This window comes from Haliotis rubra, unplaced genomic scaffold (genome assembly GCF_003918875.1).
Source record: "Haliotis rubra isolate DU_JTF1 unplaced genomic scaffold, ASM391887v1 Scf447, whole genome shotgun sequence".
Classification (NCBI taxonomy): Eukaryota; Metazoa; Mollusca; class Gastropoda; order Lepetellida; family Haliotidae; genus Haliotis; species Haliotis rubra.
Genome location: NW_025767132.1, coordinates 708,488 through 733,085, shown reverse-complemented (window position 1 = coordinate 733,085; position 24,598 = coordinate 708,488). Strand labels below are relative to the sequence as shown.

General features: G+C 38.9%; 1 protein-coding gene across 2 annotated transcripts; it reads left to right on the top strand.

Moving 5' to 3' along the window:
* Positions 1-22,961, top strand: LOC124289716. Of its 2 annotated transcripts, none has more exons than XM_046726348.1 (2): positions 1-105; positions 19,978-22,961. In XM_046726348.1, exon 2 carries the CDS (start codon positions 20,064-20,066, stop codon positions 21,129-21,131), a length of 1,068 nt encoding a protein of 355 aa, XP_046582304.1. In that variant the 5' UTR covers positions 1-105; positions 19,978-20,063; the 3' UTR covers positions 21,132-22,961. The 2 variants fall into 2 exon arrangements, with proteins under 2 accessions (XP_046582304.1, XP_046582302.1); XM_046726346.1 differs by lacking the exon at positions 1-105 and adding an exon at positions 14,298-14,469.
* The last annotated feature ends 1,637 nt before the right edge of the window (positions 22,962-24,598 follow it).

Genomic DNA, 24,598 nt, shown 5'->3' with positions numbered 1-24,598 from the left:
TCACAGGTCACGTGGGCTTTGGTTGGCGCGGCGGGTTCCGACTGTATCGCTCTCCTGAAGTTGGGCAAGGGTTGATCGATGGAAACGCACTGGTTACAATGTAAAGTAAGTGCCTTTGAACATTATCGTATTATAATACCTGTTGTTTTTCTTTTTATTGTCAAACATTTTATTCTGGTATTTACAAATATGGTTACATAAACAAACGGATGAATTTTGAGCGTTATTCGTTCATTTTGAAGTTACAAAGTTGAATCTAAATCGTCAATGCAAAAGAATAACCAGTCTTGGTTCATGATGTTGCATGAAGTGCAAAGTACCCGTTAAAATTTTATGGATGAAAATCTGTAATGACACCAGGTGTTTCTCGAAAAGGGTAAACATGTCATGTCATAACGGTAGCCCCGGCCATTCACACAATTTGCATGCGAAAGTCATGCGCCGGTGGCCTGTAAACAAACCATACAATCAGGTGATCGACGGACCAGCGTTTCCAGTACAGGGCAGCAGGTTTACAGATTTTGTTGAAACGAATAAAAACGATGACAATTTTAATGGATCGGCCTGAATATTTCCTTGCAGTCGGCATTGCCTCAGTCCAAGTAAATATATCAGGCCACTGAAAGAGAAGAACCAGCCTTGATCATCAACCGAAACAGGTTCAATTAGGCGCGAAGGGGAAAAAGTTCAATTTTTTTAAAGTATGCATAATATGGATATCATAAAGGTATGATTATTTTTTATAATCAGCTGGTTGTCTAGTACACGTACCTAAGTGCAGTGAGCTTGCCTTTGACAGTCATTCAAAGTCAAAATATTTCAGGTATTCAAAACAGTCAAATGGTCTGCTGTAAGTAATTCACGTCTGGGCATCAGATGGCGGTCAGATGGTCATTTTGTGGTGGTTGTAGCTGGGATGTACTGGTTTTATTCACATATTTTAGGCGTGCCAGCACCTTAATTACGTGTAGTATTTTCTACATTACGAATAGGTAGAGGTTAAACTTCAGCATCAGTATCCATGATAAAACGAAACCGTTTTCATTTTCGTTTATTACTTTGTTAATTATTAAACCGATACGTAAATTCTGACTTGATCTCACGCCTCATTTCATTCAATCAACTTATATATGTACATATGTGAGAACATAAGCAGATTTTTTGACGACAATTGTGTGTGCTGCCATGATAGATGTACAATGCCGTTTCTCTGCCCAGTTCAACTCTTTTATATATACTGAAACTTTTGTGTGTATTCGAGTCACAGAGAAGGTTACGCCATGTTTTAGAAGACGTCAGGTGGAAAAATGGCTTTGCGAGGTAGTATTTGTTTAGGAATTCGGAATTAAAATACTGCACCCATTGTGATTGACCTTGTGAAATTAATCAATTTGATATATTTCATATGTTGACAAAATTCTATGGATATAAATATGCATCACAACAACACAAGAAAAGAAATTGTTCTTCTAGATTTCATGAAACTCGGAATAGACAACAAATTCAAACGATGTTCCGAAAATAAAATGACTGACTGCTTGATATCACAGGTAAAAAACAACCAGGGTACAACTACTACCAAATGTATAGTTCAACTCATGGCCTTCATGACCTTGCCATAACAATCTAGATCATCTTAATCAGGACGTTACGAGCTTTATCAAATCATTGTCTCGATTATCCAAGTATGCGAAAACATTGGATAGGTATCATAAGGATCAAGAGGATGATAATCGTCTTGCTGATTAGGCTGATGAAGTTTCACTGAATGTATACACAGGTCCGACCTCTGACACATTTCCATCCTAATTAAATGTGTAAATAATTAAATCTTGACCTCCTTATGTATGCCACCATCTGTATCAACGGTCAGTACGTTTCTAAATATGGGCATCCTTAAATATTAATCTGGTCAAATGTGAATGAACACGCTTTCCCCTAATCGATAAATTCGGACACACTATATACGGGGGTAGAGCGATTTAGATGAGCTCAGTTTATGTGTTTTTGTACTAGATATATTTCATAGATTATTCCCTTATGTGCCAGCTATGTGACATGCAAGCTGATATTGATTTTCTAATACAAATGCATGCTTTAGGTAAGGAGGTAAGGTCCAAGTTCGGATTTTTCATCTAAAGGTAGTGGGTGGGGGGTGGTATGTGGGGGGTTATGTTCTAAGCCCTTGCAGCATTATTCTAGCGGTTTCACGAGGATGAAGTCCAAACATTGGTCGGAAACCGGGTCCTTAGTGTGAGGACGGTCTATTCAACCATTAGGCTACGAAACCAATACCTTTCATAAAGGGCCTGTTTGCGTGTGTTGGTTTACTAACCTCAGTGTTGTTAATATACTGTCGACAAGTATCGTGTGATGCTAAAACCACTCCTATGACATGCCTTCTGAATTTCACAGAATCGTTTTTCTTTCACAAAGGATTTTGATGCTGCAAACCCTCACAAACAATACCTATTGCCAGTATCCTAACGCTTTGTCTCAGAATATGTATAATTTTGATTGTAACAAATAAACCCCAAGGAGACCAGAGATTCAGAACCTGAGGAAATCTAGACTTGCTTCATTTAGCGCTTTTGCATTGCCGGGAGGGCTAGGCTGTAGGGAAAATAATATGGTTCAGGGACTGTGAAACAGACTACATTACCAGTAGCGCCTGTACTACCGAGTCCCCTCTATGCTTTAGATTTGTATTGCGCGTGGAATGAGACGTATTCTGCGTTATTGGTGCTATTATTTTGCTCACCATGCATGTGTGTAGGTGTAAACGCTGTCCCAACTTGTCATGTTATCGGACGTTGACACCAAAGCATATGTGACGATGGTCGTCTTCAGACAACAGCTGATCATATGTCCTCTTAATCTACTGTTCAGACAACATGTTACACACAAGACTATTGTCACCTCGGGCATGAATGTTTCATTACCTATTGTGTCCATGTGTATTGTTGAAAGGTTTCGTGATAATAGTCATTAATTAATCCTAAATGTACGACATCTGTTCATACAAACAACGTGAAAACAAACACCCTTAATCAAGCTAACGATGCGGTTGGTAAAACCAGAATGTGTCCTCAGCATACAAACTCGGTCCATGGAAAATGGTGAGCGTATCCTGTCCCTGGAGAATGGTGACCGTATCCTTTCTCAACGTTGCCCCGTCACCATACTGTAATGTATGACAATCCGATTTTAATCCAAAATACAGATTTTCAACTTGTTACACAACAGCCATCAAACATAGGCTTACTTGTTTCAGATAATTAATCGGAAAAGAAAACCAACGAGATTCTCTTTCATTAAATGGAACTGTGCTTCGTTAGCTTAATATCGACTGTGCAAGCGTCTCTTATATAAAAAGCTAATGGACCCATATAGTTTGGAACGTTTTTCATGAAGGAAATAAATCTTCGGTTTCCATGAACTGGAATCTGTCTATTTGATATAAGTCGTAACCGGCAAACCACTTGGAATCCGATGATCATAATAACACGCCAGATCCATGTACTCTCTACGGCATTATCTGGTTGCCTGGTTTCAGCTTACAGTTACATTAGGAATGGTCATTAAAATGCTCAATAATTTCAATAAACTAGTCATTAGTCTACTGTGAGGACTTTCTATCGTATAGTATTTTTGCATTCATTAGGTTCTGTAACTAATTGTATGTTCAAGGAGGCTCTTTATGGTCTAAGTAGTATCATTGTTAAAGCATTATGATGACGTCATTCTATTGTTGCTGCGGTTCTTCTGAGCGCAGAATTCAGTGAAGATCCTGAATGTGCATTTTGAGCACGTACATCTGGCGCAAGAACAGGTTATATCCAACATTATCGTGAATGTATACGTAAACAAATATGGTCAGGGAAATCACTGGAACCTGTTGATTTCTCTTTAACTTCATTCATCAACAGGCAGTCTCTCATCTATCCCCCGAACATAAACTGCATCCAAGTAAAACGGTAGGAACATACACAAAGGAACACGTCATTGTACATTGAAAACACCGGGTGTTCACGGACTGAACGACTTGGCTAAGTAGTGAAGGTCAAAGTTAAATTATCACGTTTTTTAGAAAAAGAGCTAACAATGAAACAGAATGATGCCCTTATTTGCAAAGCATAAAACTTGATTAAATGACACTGTCGATATTTGAATAGCTACATTATGTATGTACGTGTGAAGAAGATTCGGGTTAGAATTGTTCTTCAGCAACCTTGTCTAAAGAGGCGACTAACGGGATCGGTTGGTCAGGCTCGCTGACGTGGTTGGCACATGTCATCGTATCCCAGTTGTGTAGATCGATGCTCATGCTGTTGATCACTGGATTGTCTGGTCCAGACTCGATTATTTACAGACCGCCGCCATATAGCTGGAATATTGCTGAATGCGGTGTTTAACAACAAACAAACAAAGAATAGCTATGACATCGCTATGTATCACATCTTGGTAAATATAGGCCCTTTCAGGTAACAACTTACAGTGCTTCAATTTTTAAATATCGGCACACGCCAGTGTTAAACACCAGTTTATATGTAAACAGTCATAGGCATAAAATGTTAACACTGTTTCCCTGTATCTGTATGATGATTATTACGAGGAAGCAACTTATCATTCAATCAGCAATATCCCACAGCCGCTAACCGTGTTACCGTGTGTTACCTTTTAAAACTTCGCTGAGTCTTTTCTCCCTTTCTTTTTCATTCCTACATGCTCAGGGGTGACGGTGTTGTTAAGAAGGCGAACACTCCGACAGGCAATATATCTTTCTTTAAGTGTTTCAAGGCATAGTCGTGAAACGTGCACATTTATTGTGACAAACATAACACGCTAATCTGTTGTCTCCTCTATGTTATTATTGAAAGGCAATATCTATGTGCTGAAAATCAAGCATGTTACGTCCATGAATTACTCCACCTTGTGAATAATAAGTACGGTGTTAAGTGTTTGAAATCTCATATTCGTTACGCACATTAATGAACATTGAGATATGATTCCTGCTTCATTTTACATAATTGTTATATCCTAAGATATACATATCCGTGTTAAGTTTTATTCAGTAGTCAGTTTATCTCAACATACATGTACTCTCAGTTTCACACTGTATTAACCATATGTTACTTAAGTGTTCTTATGCTCATTCCCTTTGATCCAGTGCCAAATTAACTCGCCCTGGTGGTATTTTACGTACAATCTGCACTGACCAGAACAGCAGGGTTAATCAAGATTTTGATTGAAGTGTCATAGTCGTCTTATAGCCTGGAGCAACGGCTAATAGGTAACGTGTAAGACAGCAACCTTGTACAACACCAACGTTATGTCAGAGTGCCTGAAACGTACTCCCATGGACGTCACATCATTAAAACCTGGGTGAGGACACATTTTTTGTGCGTTTCATATATAGAGATTATTACACAAGTATGTGTGCCAAACGACTTGTGTGAAACGAGTGTGAAATTTTGTATTGCCCGAGCGTGAGCGAGGATAATACATAATTTTGCACGAGTTTCGTATAAATCGTATGGCACACTTGCGAGTGTAATAATTTCTTTATCATTCATTTGATTCATGTACATTTGTGCAGTAAAACACGGTCAGCAAGTTTGACGGACCTCTTTATTGACGTCACGTTCAATTGTTTAATGACGTCACAGACGACAAAATACAGAAACAATGGTTGCTAGGCAAACGTGATATATGCACATGTGCAAATATGATATATATGACACTGGTTATGTTTCAACATATGGGTAATAATTTTGTATATTGTTCAGTAGTCCGTCTTTCCGTGATTTGTACAATTTGTGAATCATTTGTTGCCATGAAAATCGTTGGTGTTTTCATATTATAATGATTTACTGTTTTGCATGAGCAATTTGAAGAAATCTATTATCTTTTTTCTACGTGTTCTATATATATCATTTAGGCTTGGTTATATGTGGATATTCCAGGGAATGAATTGCCACACTATTACAAGTATTATTCAGGTAGATCTTTCACCTATAATACATCATCAGATAATTTAAGACCACACATGCCATTTGAAACTCTATTTGCTTTGGAACGCAAACGAACTCACAGCAATGTACTCAAAGTCTCATTCCACACGTAAAGCTACTTCACAGAAGAGCCCTATCTGTTTGCACTTGTCTCCCTTTAGAAAAGCTCTCTTTCAATGACCATAATAATTCATTACCGCCTTTAAATGTCTCCCTCCTGGTGGGCGAGAACTGTTTATCAGTGTCACTCGCAAACAGCTGCTCAACAAATATATTTTTTTCACTAAGTGTAGGATAAATAACACAGTATTTTCATTGGAGCAAATACTATCTGATACTAATCTACATTTTGTTTTCTGTCTAAAGTTAAATCTGGTTAACTCTCGCAGCATGAAGCCGTTCTAACCCTATCAACATCGACACTACGGTCTTATATCGACGTATTATCGAATGATCGCTAGAGTTAACGAGGTTCAACTGGATATGAATCATTCTTCTGCCACTCTTTCGTTTTCTTTCGTGTGGTGACATCTAGAATATGAAACATTTAACTCATAAAACAAGTTGTAAGGCTGCATCGCATTTAACAGCAACACTTAATTATGAATTATACCTAGTCACAGAGCATTTGGCTGCAGTTAAGCATGGAAACTTTTACTGTGTCATAATATTGAAGAATGTAGCTGCCCATTCAAGTTAAAACAATTGGGCTTTTAAAAATGTAAACAATTTAAGCATTTCATGAGATCAGTAGTTCGAGAACACGAAAACTCACAAAGACACAATGAGCCATACGTGTAGTTAGGATCCAGGGTGCTCCTGTGCTCCTGTTGTCAAGCTGGTTTGAATACCAATCTACCCTGACCATGCTCCAGGTTTGTTTACAAAATATCTGAGCCCTTAGTTTTTGTCAAAGTAGTAAACATTTCAGATTTGTATCACTTCAGGTTTCACTCACTCATCACGTTGACGCGACGTCATATGGAGGAAGCACTAAACTCCGCTCAATCACTCATTTACAATGTTCTCAAGATCAACATGGGGTACAGGCGATGGTGTGTTTACAAAATATCTTGTTCATTAGAATATGTCTCTCCACAAATACAGAAAGTCCCTTAAAGGGCCACTGATGCAGAGCGATTAATCAAAATTTTACATCAAAATCAGCATTTTATCAAAGTGAATATTGTTTATATGAAACCAAATTATTCATCACAGTCTACATAATTTTACAACAACATCAAGATTATCGAGTAAAAAAGATTTCATCTTTGTTGATCAGTCTATACGTTTTCTGTATCAATTGCGCATGGTGGTGGCACAGCAGAGGTAACGAACTAGTCATTAATTCTGGGTTATCATCCAGGTACTCACGGGAGAAAAACAATAACAAAAGCAACAACCAGTCCACGGAAATTGCTCTGCATCAGTGGCCCTTTAATACCATCACATCCCAGTTATGTACTCGTTCGTTTCTTGTCTCAATTATTTCAGCATGTGCTAGCTAATGTAACTTTCTCGGAAGAGAAAAGACCGACTACGTTGTTCTGGAACGCCTTAAGGATCCTAGATCAGGATTTAGTGGTTGCTGTGTGTGATCTCTCTGCTAATGTCACCTTACAGCGACGGCGTGGGCAGTTGTCCATGCTGTCAACCTTTGATCTGATAACTACTGACCGCCGTGACGTACGTCGATACTGGCCTGTGCGATTTAATGCACCATTCTCCTGCTCATTCACATGTTCACCCTCTTTCCAACACACCCATACCCCAGCTGACATGGGTACTAGCTACGTATGAGGAGTTGTGTAATAGAAATTCAAGGAATGGGTAAATACTAGTATACCCTTTTATAAGCACTAAAACATATCTACTAAAAGCAAATTTGACTATACTATATGCATGTGTTCGCGAAAACTTGAGTGTGTCCTATCCCAAGCAAAAAATATCGATTATCAACAAATATGTTCAGTTAGGTAGATATTTTCACTTGTGTTTACTAACTGCACCTCTTTGCAAAGAAGTACACTGGGTTTGATTTCTCATGCAATTGAAAATTTATAGAACTGATGTTAGATTTGTATCTATGTAATCAGTGCTCATTATTTTGAGACAAAGCGGTATTTTGCAACTTATTAGCTCTAGCTATGCTATTGTATAGACGTAAACAGTAGTCTGTGTTTGTTACCCAATCTGTAGCAATATAATACTTTGATGAAATCGAGCTAAAGTATATAATTAATTTGTATAATTATATATATCGTTCATGTTGCTAATGTCGAGTTAACAAGCGGTATTTACCAGTAGAGACAGAACTCACTCTGATGTGGGTTTATGGTGTAGCTGGCCCAGTCTCCAGACGTCAGATAATATCATATATTACCCCACAGGCGTCCCGTAGCGTGATATGGACAACCATTTTAAATAATCGGATCGTCTATCGACGTATTAAAAGCTAATATATTACTCCTCACTACCGTCATTCGTTGCGGTGAGACTGTGCGGTACTGATCTTTAATAGATAATATAAACTCGTTCTCTGTGTGTGCAGAAACGTTTATAGTTATTTAACGTCAGCCATGAACATATCCAGTCTCGATTATCTGCTGAAACAGATTCCACAGGGTGTAAAGACAAAATAGTGATGAAAATTGTATGAATGGATCGCTGAAAAACACTCATGACACCATGATCCACATGTTTTACTTTTACTGTATCACCCACCGTTCGAAACAGATGTGATTAATTATTCTGCAATAAACGTATGCTTAGTCAGTATAAGGTTTTAAAATGAATCTTATAATGTATCGTGTAAATTTAACAGTTGTGTTAAGTTTTATCTAACTACGTTTTAAACTAGATACACATGCAGCTCCTCCATCATGGGTCGCAATGAAGAGCTACAGAATGGTCATACAGAGATGTCCTTTGAAAGATAGAGCAAAGTCCGAGGTGACGCATGTGACAGACGAATACCCCTTTATCGAAATCTACGACCATGTGTATAGTGTTAACAAACCAAGTATCACAACCATATGAAATGGCCGTCCGTTTCTTAGTTAAATACATATAAATGTATCCTACAGATTGGGTGTGTTACGACTGAAATTACATTCGGTAGCTATGAGTGAATGACTGACTGTAAATGGGTACCCGGAAGGAACATGAAGAAAATTCTGTATTGCAACGGACATACTGGTGCCTATTGTACAGGATATCGATATGTTCTAGCTGTTCCAACATCAGCCTGTGATGAAACACTTGCTATGTTTGTCATCAATATGATTCTAGATGATAAGTTCACTTCAGATGACGGTTTGACAGTCGAGTGGCTGAAAGTTACAAAAGTTACATTTTATAAGTATTATCGCTAAGTAACTACGAGTAGTCAGTTATAAAATGTGTATTTGGGGCATTTGTAAAAATGACATCCATATCTTTGAGCATTGACCCCGTTTATCTTAAGATACTCCTTAAGATAGGTCATATCTCTGACACATACAGTTATGATATATATTACTTAATCTGGACATCTAGTTCACTTATTATCCAATAAAACACTCCCGGTAGCGATTGTCACATATATAACAGGAAGGCAGTTCTCCAGTCTAAATGAACGCGAGTACGTTTTAATGAGATCCTAGATGTCTGCTGGCGTGTATCAACAAGATATTTCTTCAGACTCTTTCTTCATATTTTATTCCCATTATGTTCACATCGCACTCGAACGTCACTTTCAATTTGAAGTGAATCGTTGATAGTGCGCTTCTGGCCTACGTCGGTGGGACTCGGGACAGATTTATGTACGAAGGTTGATAACTTCTGAGCTTCACGTAGGAAGCCCTCGCCTCAACATAATCTCCTTTCAAGTTGATATACTTTTACCAACCGTCATTTATCATAGTTTCGTAGAACCTTTGAGCTGCCAAAATCTGCTGTAACGTCATAGGTGAGTTCCGTCTATATATTTCTTCATGTTTGGGAACAGATGAAAATCTGAGGCAATATCAGAACAAAGTGTTGTTTCCCCTCCACACCAGGGGAAACTAGAGTTCCAGCCATACCAGTTTGTGCAGTATATTAGTGCATTGTCCTGATGGAAAGGAAGAGCACATCCTTCTCATTTTCCCTTTTCTCTGTGTCCAAATTGTAACGAACAATTGCAGCATAATATGCTTCGTGTATTGTCTGGCCCTTCTGATGATAATCCACCATGATGTCACAGTCGGCATCCCAGCTGATGGGACAGATTTTCTAGTCTTCAATGGTGCTGGTGACGTCAAATGCTTTCTCTATTTTGACCCTTGTTGAATAAACTCAAAAACTGTTTCATACAGCGTCACAGATCGTTACTATACCTTTCTGGGTAAACCTTTTCGTAGACGCTTTGGTACCCATCGAGCTTTCACTTTCTTCATTGTCAAGGTTTCTATGACAATGGAATAAAGGCTTTCCTGGCACATGGCTGCTGAAGTAGCAATATGATACTCATCAAATGTTGTAGATTCTCTTAATTACTATTCTGTTGGTGCTGACGTGACATGCCTTCTTGGATAGGGATCGTCTCCCTGTCAATTTGCCCAGTATTCTTATGGATGTACCTCACTGTCATCATGTTGTGTCGACAACGGATGAGCGTGAAATAATAATTTTAAAATAAACTGAAGATAATAGGTTTCAGCAGGCGAGGTTTGCCTCAGATTAATCATCATTCTTGTGTATGATGTACATCGTTTTGAAGCAGGTCCCGTTGAAACAGTAAAGTTCCATAAAAGAGGGGAAAGAGGAAGGCTTATTTTCTGGAATTGCAAGTAATCTTGCTGGTGGACTACCTTCATTGCCAGTGTTATGCTAATGAGAATGTCATCGTCATAGATAATGTAAACTAAAGTTGTCTTGTATCACCTGAAGATTTTGCCACTCTTAGTTATTACAACCCATTGACCACCATCCGTATTCATCTGATTTGAAATTGTCTGACTTCTTTCTCATTCTGAACGTGAAGAAAGAAATAGTTGGTAAGCCTGCAAATGAAGATGACGTTATTTGTGCTGCGGGGGACTTTTTACACCATCAGAAAGACACCTTCGACAGCAGACTGATGCGAGCAATCAAGTATACCTGGCTTAGGTGTGTGGACTCCGGAGGGGGTCGAAGCGAAATTAGCAAGCAATTAGTTTTCAGCGACTCCTCCATTACGTGTACCTTGTTTATTTGGGTTTATCAGTTTTGCAATTTTGCATCTGCAGACAACCTCTGAGAAAATTTCCTAAATCTTTGCGTGCATTGTTTCTATGCTCTTCTCATAACTGGACAAAGTGAACAAACTCTCACTCCTTCATTTCGAGGGCGATGTGGTTGAAAATATGCATATGTATGTGTCCGTTTTGTTTGTAATTGTTTCTGTCCATCACTGCGACCTGTTAATGAAAATGGTCCGAGTTTAAAGTTATATTACGGGCAACGTCCCACGCCGCGATGACTTATGAAAACACCCAGGTCGTCGATCCTGACCATTCGAACAACGTAACCGACTCTTACGACATGTTTTGTTTAATGTTTTCGAGTCTCTGAAGAAATGTCAACTCCTTAAGGGTAAAGTCCTACAAGAAATATAAAGACTCTGAGCCCACGGCGTCTGAGGAGATATGGATCTCGCTAAGCAGAGTGTACCCAAAGTGTAAAATCCTACCAGAAATATACAGACTTGCAGAGAATACGGTCTCTAAAGATATGTGGATCTCCCGAAGGCTAAAGTCATAAAGTTTCTGGATATATGAAGATTAGCGTAATCAGTTAGGGCTTGAGACGATCATCCGAAAGCTTTTGAACTGCGCAGAGACAACGACTAAAGTACAACCAAAGATTGGTTAAACGTACCCGTGCTTTCTATAGAAAAGCATAGACCATGATTGGCAACTTCTTTAGTATTTGCATTGAATTTCCGGGGATACCTATTTCAGGTTAATGTTACGGATCTGCAATGTTTTTTGGCAGGTGTTACCGAAAGACAGCATTATGTTCTGATTTCACTTCATGTTATCCCACCAAGCATGTGTGTATCCGGTATTGCTTTGGTATGTGTGTTAAATATATCTCACATTACTATGACGGATATGATTGCACTGTACAACACACGCCATAGGCTCATAATTAGTTTCAGTAGCATGTGAAATTAAAGGCGTCATATTACCAACTGCATTGTACTTGGACTGATGAGGAAAGCGCAGTATATAAGAAGGAACAGTGTCTGATTCAAATGCTTTGCTCAGAAGCTGTTATGATCGCGTGACAAATATATATCTTTCGCGTTTAAGGTGAGGCAACATTACGACATAACATCTTCCTTACACATAATCTTCTTTTAACACGTACCCTCACTCTATGTGACATTCTCATACATTACACATTCCAAAACAAAAACACATTCTCATCTTGGCATATTTCTCATTTTCAAAAACATTCCCAGACTCTTTTACTTTATCAGATTCAATATGGCAATGACAGAGAATGATAAGTCTCGAATATCGGCCTGAAAATGAGATGGTCACTCCCACATCAAGCAGATAAACAGTGATATTAGAAACTACTGTTCTAAGTGCCGTTAAACACGTCTCATTCAACTGCGTAGTCTAGCACAGATTTACACCCTCACACATATCCTCACACTCACAAACATCCCGACCCTTACATTTTCTCATCCTAACAGAGATTCTCACCCTTAAACAAGTTTTTATTCTCACAGACGCAGTCACTTTAATTTCAAACACGTTCTCACATTCACACCTTACATGTTCTCGCTTAGTACCCATTTTCGCCTTCCTCGGGTTCACACACAACTTTCAGACACAGATGCACCTTCACTCATTCCAACCTTCCTCATTTTCGTCTCTCACGCAATTTTAAACTCACATTTTATCCTCATACAAATTATCGTTCTCACATACATTCACATCATCGCATACATGTCCGACTTCCTACACATTCATATCTTCACTTGCATTCTCACCTTCTCATCATTTCTTACCCTGACTGCATTCTCACCCATTTCTCCCCGTCGTGATATTGATTTGCTGACCTCTGTCATGATTTCTTACCCTGACACCAACAAGCATTTCAACATTTCTGCTCATTCCCGCTGACCCCGTCCTCCATTGTCGCCTTTGCCTGCTAATTAGTGGCCATTCAGTCCCAGCCACACCTTTCGGGAGTTGATGTTTTCAAAGTGGCTGATTACTCGATCTCGACCTGTGTTCCTGCTGAGGAGGTAAGGCATTGTGTGAAAACACCTGCTCTGACAGATTATTGCTAATCCGGCGTGAATGGTAAATGTGTCTGGTCGCAGGCTCCAGGAAGGGCTTTACGCACGTGTAGTTATGAAACTGACTGTAATTAAAATAATTTGATAGAATTTGTCACCGATTTCATTTTCTTCTCGATAATATCTGTAATTGAACATTATGTTGATTTTGAGACTGGGAATGAATTTTTGGAGGGGTTTGGTTTAACCATTGTCTTTAAAACCAGTTGGAATGTGACAAAAATACTGATGTTGTTATCCTTAAAACGTTCAACATCTTTACGATCCGGTATCCTCTAACTGCCAAATCGGAAACTGATGACATTGTACATGTTTCACTTATTCCTTCAGCGACCACTATACCACGTGCATCAGGGTTTGTGGGAATAATGATATACCATATAGTCTCTGACAACACAGGACAAGGTAATAGTGTAGCTATGATGTTATGTACCAACAGTGACTCGCTCCCTTTCTCTGTCGTGAACCTTAAGCTTCACCTGATCCAGTCACGCTCAGTTACTGTAATGTCGACAAACGTCCCCTTGGCGGAGCTTATTTCAAGCTTGATTTAACAATAGATACCAAAGCGCTGGATACTTTTTCCAATAACGTGTCTATCCCATTAGCCCTAGCCCTTATCCCATGGCATTCTGTCCTATTGAAGCACAGTACCTACTCGATCGAAATGTATTTTATGGGTAAAATTTATATTCATATCTGTCAGAATTTCAAGCAGGTGCGTGCTCCAAGATACCCAGACGCCCGTTAAATGGCTAGTGACAAACCTCGATAACCCGTCAGAGTAATCCAGATTGAACTTAACCAATAACAGAACTGCGAGGGTTAGGTTGATTTGACAGAAGCAGTTATCTCCCTTGCCACGATGGAAAGAAGGCTGATGATACCTATGTTCTTCAGGTTAGGGATTGAGTGGCTCGTTTAGTGGTGCATTCAAACAGTATATCTGGTAAGACCCCCAGTATCGGACTAATGCTATTATAGTCTCCGTCGGATACAGTTGTATTCGTTGTAGGATTGTGGTGTGGGGCACTGAGTGGTCATGTCACAAATGGACCCAGACAGTTCTACTTTGTGATTCCTGATGTTTGTGAGGGTATTGTTGGATATAAATCATGGACCGGGTTTCTTGATGTGAGTATAACAAACATACGTTGGTGGATGTTCGTTCATGATAGACACCGGTCACTGTTGTCATTATGTATGTATTGTTAATTATTCAAACTGTTATGCAACGCCATGCGTCGTTAGCAACGGCTTTGACTACAAGCTTCTGCTGGACACAACATGTTAGTTTTACGTAAATATTTTATTAGCACAACACATTTCCTAAAAGTACAACTATAGTGTCTCCTATATATTTTGAAGATAATCCCTCCTAAACAAATATCAACAAAGAGGTTTTAGGTTATTCATCAACTGAAGAGTCTCAAACTTGTAATTATGTAACAATTATATATTTATACACATTTTTATTTAATTTTCCCCGCCATTTGCACAACATATGTGACACAAACTACCACTAGCTTGTCCTTTGTCGCGTGTATCATATATGATGTATGCCGTTTGTGTGGAGTTGTCAACGTAGTGACGCCGACTGTTGATGGTGTATGGAGTGGTTACTGACTGGTTCACTGTTGTAAACAGTTTTAACACACGCCGATTGTATGGAGTTTTAACTGACACCGACTGTTGATGGTGTATGGAGTGGTTACTGACTGGTTCACTGTTGTAAAGAGTTTTAACACACACCGATTGTACGGAGTTTTAACACACGCCGATTGTATGGAGTTTTAACTGACACCGACTGTTGATGGTGTATGGAGTGGTTACTGACTGGTTCACTGTTGTGAAGAGCTATAACACATACCGATTGTATGGAGTTTTAACACACGCCGATTGTATGGATTTTTAACACACGCCGATTGTATGGAGTTTTAACGCACACCGATTGTATGGAGTTTTAAGCACACATCGATTGTATGGAGTTTTAACTGACACCGACTGTTGATGGTGTATGGAGTGGTTACTGACTGGTTCACTGTTGTGAAGAGCTATAACACATACCGATTGTATGGAGTTTTAACACACGCCGATTGTATGGATTTTTAACACACGCCGATTGTATGGAGTTTTAACGCACACCGATTGTATGGAGTTTTAACACACGCCGATTGTATGGAGTTTTAACGCACACCGATTGTATGGAGTTTTAACACACGCCGATTGTATGGAGTTTTAACGCACACCGATTGTATGGAGTTTTAACGCACACCGATTGTATGGAGTTTTAACGCACACCGATTGTATGGATTTTTAACACACGCCGATTGTATGGACTTTTAACACACGCCGATTGTACGGAGTTTTAACGCACACCGATTGTATGGAGTTTTAACACACACCGATTGTATGGACTGACGTTGACTGTTGATGGTGTATGGAGTTGTAACTGACGCCGATTCTGTATACATCATCACATAAAAAAACTACAATTACTGTGCAGAAAGAATGATACATTTATTTGTATATATCGTCTACATTCATACGGGTTCGGGAACTCACCACAGGTCTCATCGAATAACTCGTTTCAAAAGTACAAATAATTTGCTTAACTGTAACAGTGAAACGAAAGTGAAATTGACTGACGACATTCAATCTGTCATTGAGGCCAGTGTACGTGTTGGTATGCGTGCGTGTGTTGATTTCACTGAATGTAACCCAACAATATGATTGATGAAGTTCAGGGCACCGAAGAAATAGACAAACCGTAACCTGTTGATGTGAAGGGTGGACAACAAACTAATAGACTCACTATATTGCACACATACAGGTCACCTTACATTGTGTTAAAATGTCTGTGTGGTACACCCACCCAACTGGTGTAAATGGTTTTGTATTGGTGTGAAGACAACAATATCACAGTTATATCCAAGCGGTCTATAAATGATTGAATCTGAACCAGGCAAACCAGTGGTTGATATTACAAGCAGAATCTGGGCATTCAATCCAGTTTAATCATTTAGAAACAGCAGTGCTGGGGACCTATTCCTCCTCAGGGCTCCACGGGGCATGTGTATGGTATATAAGCATACATTTCCTGATAATATATCTAAGATGTACATGTTTGCAAACATATATCATACTCCCCAATTAGGAATACAGACGCGTGTTGCTAACAGCGTACAGTGAGTGAGGGACTGAGAATAATGATACACGTACACATGGTCAGTAAGTCAGTCTTGTCTTGTATTTTGGCAACCCCATAATTTGTGATTTTGGGCTGTAAAAATTGCAACTGTTATGTTTAGGAAGATAAAGCACTCTGAATGAATGAAATATTGAGTAGTCTTCAAAACCTGTTATAAATCATCTGGTGAAAACTGCTGTTGCCATGAAATAAGATGTCATACTACTGACAGTTGTCTAAATGATCCCTTAATATATCCTTACATGCGTCGTTACTTAACAGTGGCAAGGGCATTAGCTTTATCTCAAAAAGTCGTTTGTCATATCCATCTCCTAAAACGATAGGGTAAGTAATTAGCACGCCAAGGAATAGGCCGGAGTTCGATTGGATACAATGTTTAACTATACATGTATGTTATTATATAATTATTCAACCCGGAACACTCGCGACATATTATTACATATATGATGATAGGTTAGGTGCCCTAAATGAATTGTTACTAAAAAAGTGAAATAACATGAGTGGAATATTTATGCATCTGAACACTACACTACACTACACTACACTACACTACACTACACTACACTACACTACACTACACTACACTACACTACACTACACTACACTACACTACACTACACTACACTACACTACACTACACTACACTACACTACACTACACTACACTACACTACACTACACTACACTACACTACACTATCAGATGCGGGCATTTCGTCCTGGCTGTCATGTAGATACGTGACAGAGTTCTACATTCAGTATTGTAACCTTGTATCAATTCATTGTCCAGGCCAAGCATCTGTCCATGGATTGCGTTAAATAATTCAAGGTCATGGCGTCTGCTTTGAGAAGGGACATGTCACCAGCATGCAGATATTGCAATAAAGGGAGAGTAACATGTCGATCACATGAAGCCTAAAATACTCTTAATGGACCTCCCTGGATGTGCCTTCTTCTAACTAGTAGAACGGCTGTGTGGGGCTGCATCTGTTCATGATAATAAGGGCAAACTGCCCGTGGGGTAGTGTTCCGTGTATGTACTGGCATAACTCCTTGTTGAAATTACCACGAGTCTTTGTTGGACACGTTAAAATAACATAGCAGAAAATGGTATATACAGTTCATCACGAACCCAGTGAGTATTGTCACCTATTCTTATTGACATACGAGTATGATCACGGCTATTCGCTATACTGAGCCCAGAGTCCAATACAAATGAGTTGAATTCCACATGGCTGGGGTGGAAGTAGTCAAAGGACTGACTTTATGTGGGATGCTGAATTATAAGTGATTTTGAAGGAACAATGGACGCAGTCGTGTTGTTAGAATTTGATGATATGTACGGTCTGAGCTAATACATCCGTTTAAAACTATATTTGATACTGAAGGTGTAAAAACATTTTATGCAAATGTCCATTGTATCGACTCTCAGTTTACCTTAATTTCCTAACTGTGACCTCCTGACCTTAAATGATATTTCTCGTTTAATTAACCTGTGTGATACGTTAAGTGATAAAACGACTTGATATATATTTTACAACTTTATATATATATAATTCTTTACAACCAACAATAAACGACATGCATCTGTCTAACAACAATGCCATGAACATATGCATATGTACAGACAAACGTGGTCTTCGTGAAATGTACACGTGTTAATTTCCCCGTCAAGCCCTGACCTCGCCGACACCTTTATCAGTCAGATGTCTATACCTGTCGTCTCTTATGACATAACACTCTCTCGAGACCCAATCAACACCCTATAGGATGCTTCCAATGATATATGCAATGTTTGACCAATGTTAAAGCTCGTGTATAAACTATTGACATTGTCAGTCATAATTGTAGTTCAAATATTTGTTCTACGCAGTACTTGTTGACACTACGGATTTATGCTTCATTCTCTTCAAATGAGAATGAGACCCGCTTTCCAGTTATCTTTAAATTACAATTTGTGCAATCTGTTTGACCCAAGATTTACCTATACATGACAATTAAATAAACCTATTATTTCTAATTACGTCTTTGATAAGCATGTCGATATTAATGTACATCAATCTATTCAAACTTTTAGAAATGAAGTTCATATCAGTGATGGCATAATACTATTATTATACGCTCATACTGACTGTGTTTTATTATAATTCATTAAAATATTTTAATTAGTACTATAGTATATTATTGCAATAAGGGCATATGTTTCTACGTTAACATTACATTTCTGTTTCATGTGGAACAACATTTGATTAAGTCCATTCCATAACTGGCCTACCGCAAAAGGCCTTCGTTCAAACGTTGTGTTCAACATTTTCAGTCAGCAGTGAATGGGTACCCCACAGGTTGATACGCTGGTGATTAACAGACAAAGGAACTAAGAATGTTGTTAAAATACACAGTGACGAATTAAACCGACCGTTTTGAGTGTGTGTTTTTCAGTATTAATTTATTTTGCAATAGGGATACTGAAGTGTCTGGTGTAACATTGTAAAACAGGAATATATCATCTCAGTTGACGAGTATTTTATGTGATTATAGCAACATGTTCAACCCGTTGTGCAGTGTGTGAAGTTGTCGAGGTCACTGCAAAGTCGAACGTAGGTACAAATCTCTTTATTATTCCACGATTAAGGCCACGGACGTCTGTAAATCTGCATTAGGGGGTTAATCCAGGGAGACCTACGTAGAAACAAGGATTATATTCCCCTACTGGTTACATTCTGTTAATCTCTCAGCCACTTGCTTTGAAGCGAACCTCAACTGTTCCCGACTGCACATAGTTAATTTATGATTATACTCAATAGTACACGAAAGCCACACTCTCACATGGCCATGCAGAAACTCGTTATAAGGATATCATGAAATATTTCCATGTGCCACAGGAAGGTTTGAAGGCGTGACAAGGTAGTTTGATTTGTCATGAAAATCATTCAACATTTATAGGCTTTGCTTTTAGTCCCTTTTGTCAGACATATATATTTCAGGTTTCTATCATAATATGAACGCATATGTATTTGTTTCTACGGTAATCTCGTACATTATGGTACCCTAACAGTCACGTGGGTCTCGTTGTTATTATAAATGTAATGATAATTGTGATAAGACTGTTGATAACAGCACGCTGTTGGTTCTGTTAAGGCCTTCTCGAGTAAGGAATATAAATAGGAACCCGCCTCGTGTGATTCATGCAGAACTTTTTCAGCGCAATTTTAACTTGCGGCCAATTGAATGTGTTGGATGGCCGTGACTGTTTATCCTCTATTCTATTATATATTTCTACGTTTTCAACCTTGTATATTTCAGGATCCCATGCAGGAGTGAAACAATTTTTGTGATTAGTCCTGAAACCATTAAAAACATTTAAACATCCATCAAGTATACATTTCGCTTCGGTAATTTCTGAATTATATTTTTATGTTTTTTTTCTCCACAGATTTTGACCTTAGCAGATGCCTGTGGTGATGTCCATTCTAGGCTGACGTCCTAGAGAGGAGATCAAGCCCTAGAGCACAGTCTCCTATGTCCATCCGTCTGTCCGTCCACAGACCCGAGTTGACCATGCCTGTCCTCACTGAGTCCTCCCAAAGACCAGCCTGCATGCCCGGATCTAAGGACGAATGCTTCCTGCCACGAATCTCACAACGAGGCTCCTGCTCTGACTCCGACTCAGTTGTTGAATGCAGAAGAGGAGCAATTGCCCGAGTTCCGCCCAGTGCTGCTACGTCTGTGTCCAGTAGTCCAGTCAAGCTACCAGCCATATCCGGGAAGGCAAAGTCCAATAGTGTTTCCAGTCTTTCCAATGGGATGTCTCCTACCCGGAGAGAGGACCAGAGATCCAATCTGTGCCGCTCTCCGAGCTGTCCCTCCAACCTGGGATTCTGGTACGATCGTGACGGGGATACTGAGACACCAACTCCGGTTGACAACGGTTATTCATACCCAGTCTCTCAAATTTCGAAAAGAGATTCTGGAGATTTGAAGTTACCGAACATCAAAGATCGGAATTCAATGTGTAGTGGAGCAAGCCAGATCACTGTCCGGAGTCTGGCCACTCAGAGAAGTCCGACAAAGTTGAACCGAGATATCAGTCCTCACACTTGTAGACGGGACACGTCTGTATCTCTCTCCCTCAATCGGGACGTCACAAAGGACATACCCACTCCTCGAGCTGAAAACGTACTTGACAGTCAAAGGTCAAACACCCAAAGTGCACTTTTACTTCCCATTCGGAATTCGGAATCCAGGTTGTCTCTCAAAGGCAAAAGGAAAAAGAAGAAAAAACAAGGTTCTCGTCAGAACACCGATGTCAGTATTAACTCCGAGAACACTGTGGTTGGGTCGGGGGCTTCCGAGAATTTCGAACAAATCAAAACCAAGATGGAAGCCATTGATGCACGCGGATATTTCTCCGACGCCGAGGAATCGGGGATGAGTGACGAACGATTCATTACCAAAGTCAAGGAAGAGAACCATGTATCAAAAGGCAAGGAGGGTGTTGTCAAAGTCAACAAGCGTCATAAGCTAAAGAAAAGGATGACGGATAACAACTTGTACTTTGAGCGGGAGTTAACGCAGGTGAATGCATGACTTCAATACTTGCAATGATTAACCTAACCAAGGACAAAAGTGTTTGCTCAAATATGTACATGTGTATATATGGCTTTAAGAGTCGGTTCAGGACGTGGCGACTGTACAAAGATAACTTTAGTTGTGTTTTAAAATCAAACGTTTTCGAGAAAGTGCTTCTGTTCTATATTGTTTACCTCAATGTAGAAGATAATCAAATATGAGAAACGCGTGTTTCTATGCTCATACCAAGGCTGTGATAGATGCAGATATTTGTATATAAGGATGTTGTGACGATATATGTACCTACTTTGTCATGCGTTCCGTACTATAGAGACAATGAATACAATGTTACACGTGTATTGCCCAGTATGTGTGAGATGTGTGTTATTTATAACAGAGCAACTGGTACGGTGTAATTCATTTAATTTATATTCCAGTACCCGCACCCAGCTCAGCTACAGAATACTTCAGTAACGAATGTTTGGTTGGCTTAATGGTCAATGCGTTCACACGAAACCAGTTTCATTTGTAACATTGGTAAATTGTGACAAATTTATGTTGGTTTCCACCGTAATGATACCAAACGTACTCACATTTAAATCAAGCTAATTTGGTACGCGGATAGGGTAATTACTAAAGGAACGATACATAATAGAGCTTTAACAACATGAAAAACATTCCAAATCATAATAGAGTTTTCTTGGATCATGTAAGGAGTTTACATTTATACAACAATTGCAAACCTGAGTAGTTTTTGTTATTACATTCCTGTCGAACCTGAAATGTCCCTGTTTAAGTCAGACCAGGATTAATGAGGTATCGATATTTATCATGTGTATTGCGATAGTAATCAAAGGAAATTCAATGTTTGTGACTGACACATTCTAGTGCAATCCTGTTTTCACTGAATGAGACGAATATAGAAGAAATAAGTAAGAAGTAAACCTTTCAAGAAGCACGCAAGGCGACTTTGATAACTATGAAATGATACTCACGTGCCAAAATGATTCCATCCTAATGATTATCAATTTCATTCGAATACACTTTAGATGCTGTTTATGTTTAGATGCTGTTTAAGTTTTCATTATTTCTTTATGCAAAGTAAGTTCTCTGAAACACTATGCATATTTCAATCGTCCAGTAACATGTTTGTCTCAAAGGAACAATATCAAACAAGATTCAGTCCCATATGATATAATTCTATAGTAAAATTTATATATTTTTCATGTATTTTGCTGAAGGAAATTCATATGTATTAGGTATTCTGGTCCAATAAAACAAAATACGTTTTGATGTGTACCTTACAATAGCGAAGATGCCAGAATGCTATCTCTGTTATTTCTTGAAACCATTATATAAACCTTTTGATTTTAGCTTTTTCCTCCGCCATGTTGCCTTGTCAAGCAATTGTCTTTTAACTTTTAATTTCAAAAAGATGTCTTTATTCGTTTGAGGGTGTTTTTGTGTAAATTATTAGTTTCGCAATGATATCTTTTTTAAAAAGTCAGCCACGTCATATCGTATCATCATAAACATGTTATTAGTTGTCACATGTATGTAACTATTTTGCAACCCCGTCCAGTATATGTTTGTGATCTCACGAAAGATTTGCTATATATTATATGTTATTCTATTTTGCTGAAGTATGTAAATAACTTATGTTTTATCGGAGAGATTTGCAATGCCCTTACAATTCCGTCCAAGGACTTTGATTAAAGTATGCTCCGTCCAGTATCATATGTATTGCCAGCATTGGTTTACTGTGTTGTGTGTTTCTATTTGACCCTGTTAAGTCTGTCATCTTGCATGCACCCCATCCCTCAACCAATAAAGTACATTCGTATACTTTGAATAGTCATGTGTTTTGTACATGTACCAATGTTGCTGTATATCACAAGTATGGTCGGCGTTGTTTCGAAAACAACGTCAACAATTGTTGGCAAATGTTACTGTCAGAAGAATGCCTTCACAAACAGTTGTCCCTTGTAAAGTTAAACTCAGACGTTAAGCGCTCTGCCGATGTAGGACTGCATCAAAGTCCATATTGCCAGTATACTAATAGAATCTTATTCAACTACTTATGTAAACACGAAACGATGTTTAGATTCAGATACATATTTGTTCAACTATGCCAAGATAGATAAGAATCTTTCCCTCATTTATCGTCCACCTTTGGAAATCGAGGACGATACTCAGAATACACTCCCGGAGTTTTATGTGTGTCTGAAATCTAAAATGATGGCAGTCTCTGCACTAAATTTCGATGCCACTTTCAGTAGTTCGCGCAATACCACCACATCCTCTTTGGGGCGTCTGGGGTTTTCGGTTGCTCATGTACTTCAAAGAACATATATTCATTCCACGGAAAGACCATTTGCTATTCCATCTATTTGACGGCGGCCAAACAATAACAGATTATGCTACAGACAACGTTGTGATTGTGTTGTACATATCGATGACACGCTATCAATCCATGCAGTCACTGAGCCTTTGGTCGCCTCTTACGAAAACCTATTCCGACCCGAAAATGCTCATGGGTACTACACTTTTGAATCAATGACATGGCGAAATAAATTTGATATGAGAGTTATGTGAAATGGTTAAACTTAACTAAACGAGACATGCCGCACAATGATGATTGAGTCAATCCCTCCCTTACTATGACACTTACATGGATATCATTTTCACAATACTAGTTAAAGTGTTTCTGGACATTTCAGCCATTACACTGCTTTTCCCATGGAATGGATATATTCGACATTAGTAATACTACAGTAAACATCGTCTATGTAGCTCTGCGCGTTCACTCAAAGTGACCTCAATAATATATTCACATTATGCAAATTCACAACACAACATAAGTGTGGTGCAATGTTACTATGTGTAATCTCAAAGGATCTTCTGAAATATAACCATTCAGGTATAAGCGAAATGTTATGCAAATAAGAATGGCAGAACCGTTTCCACAGTTGACTATACGAATTAAATGTATCACAATCATGAGTTTCTGAATCACTATCAAATAGTGAACAAAACCCAGATGTTCTCGAATAGTTGTGAGTGGCATCTATCACTAAATGCATGTAAAGGAAAAATCAATCGTTCATCTGAAAACAGACTGGACCATATCGTACAGGTCTGAAAAAGGAATTTCGCACATTGTTTTTGGCACTGATTCATCAAAGTGAGGTATTCTCCAAATACCCCCCAAAAGCTGTTTGAAAGCTGTACCAAGACCGTGAATGTTGCAACCACTATCAAACAACTTTTGAGCATGTCTCTTTTAAAAAAGCCCAGGAACAACATGCTTGATTGCGTTCTTAAATGAAACAACAAAGGTTGGAGCTGCTGCTGTTGCTGTCGCTGAGTATTTGAAAATTGAAGTCATCCCTCTTGCCACACTGTCTTGTGGAGGGGATTTTACAGAAGAGTAGAAAAATGGCTAATTAAACTACAGTCCTATGGTAGCGCCCAATGCAGCTCAA

Coding starts and splice junctions, on each gene's coding strand:
- LOC124289716 (XM_046726348.1), top strand. CDS start 20,064: ATGTCCATCCGTCTGTCCGTCCACAGACCCGAGTTGACCATGCCTGTC.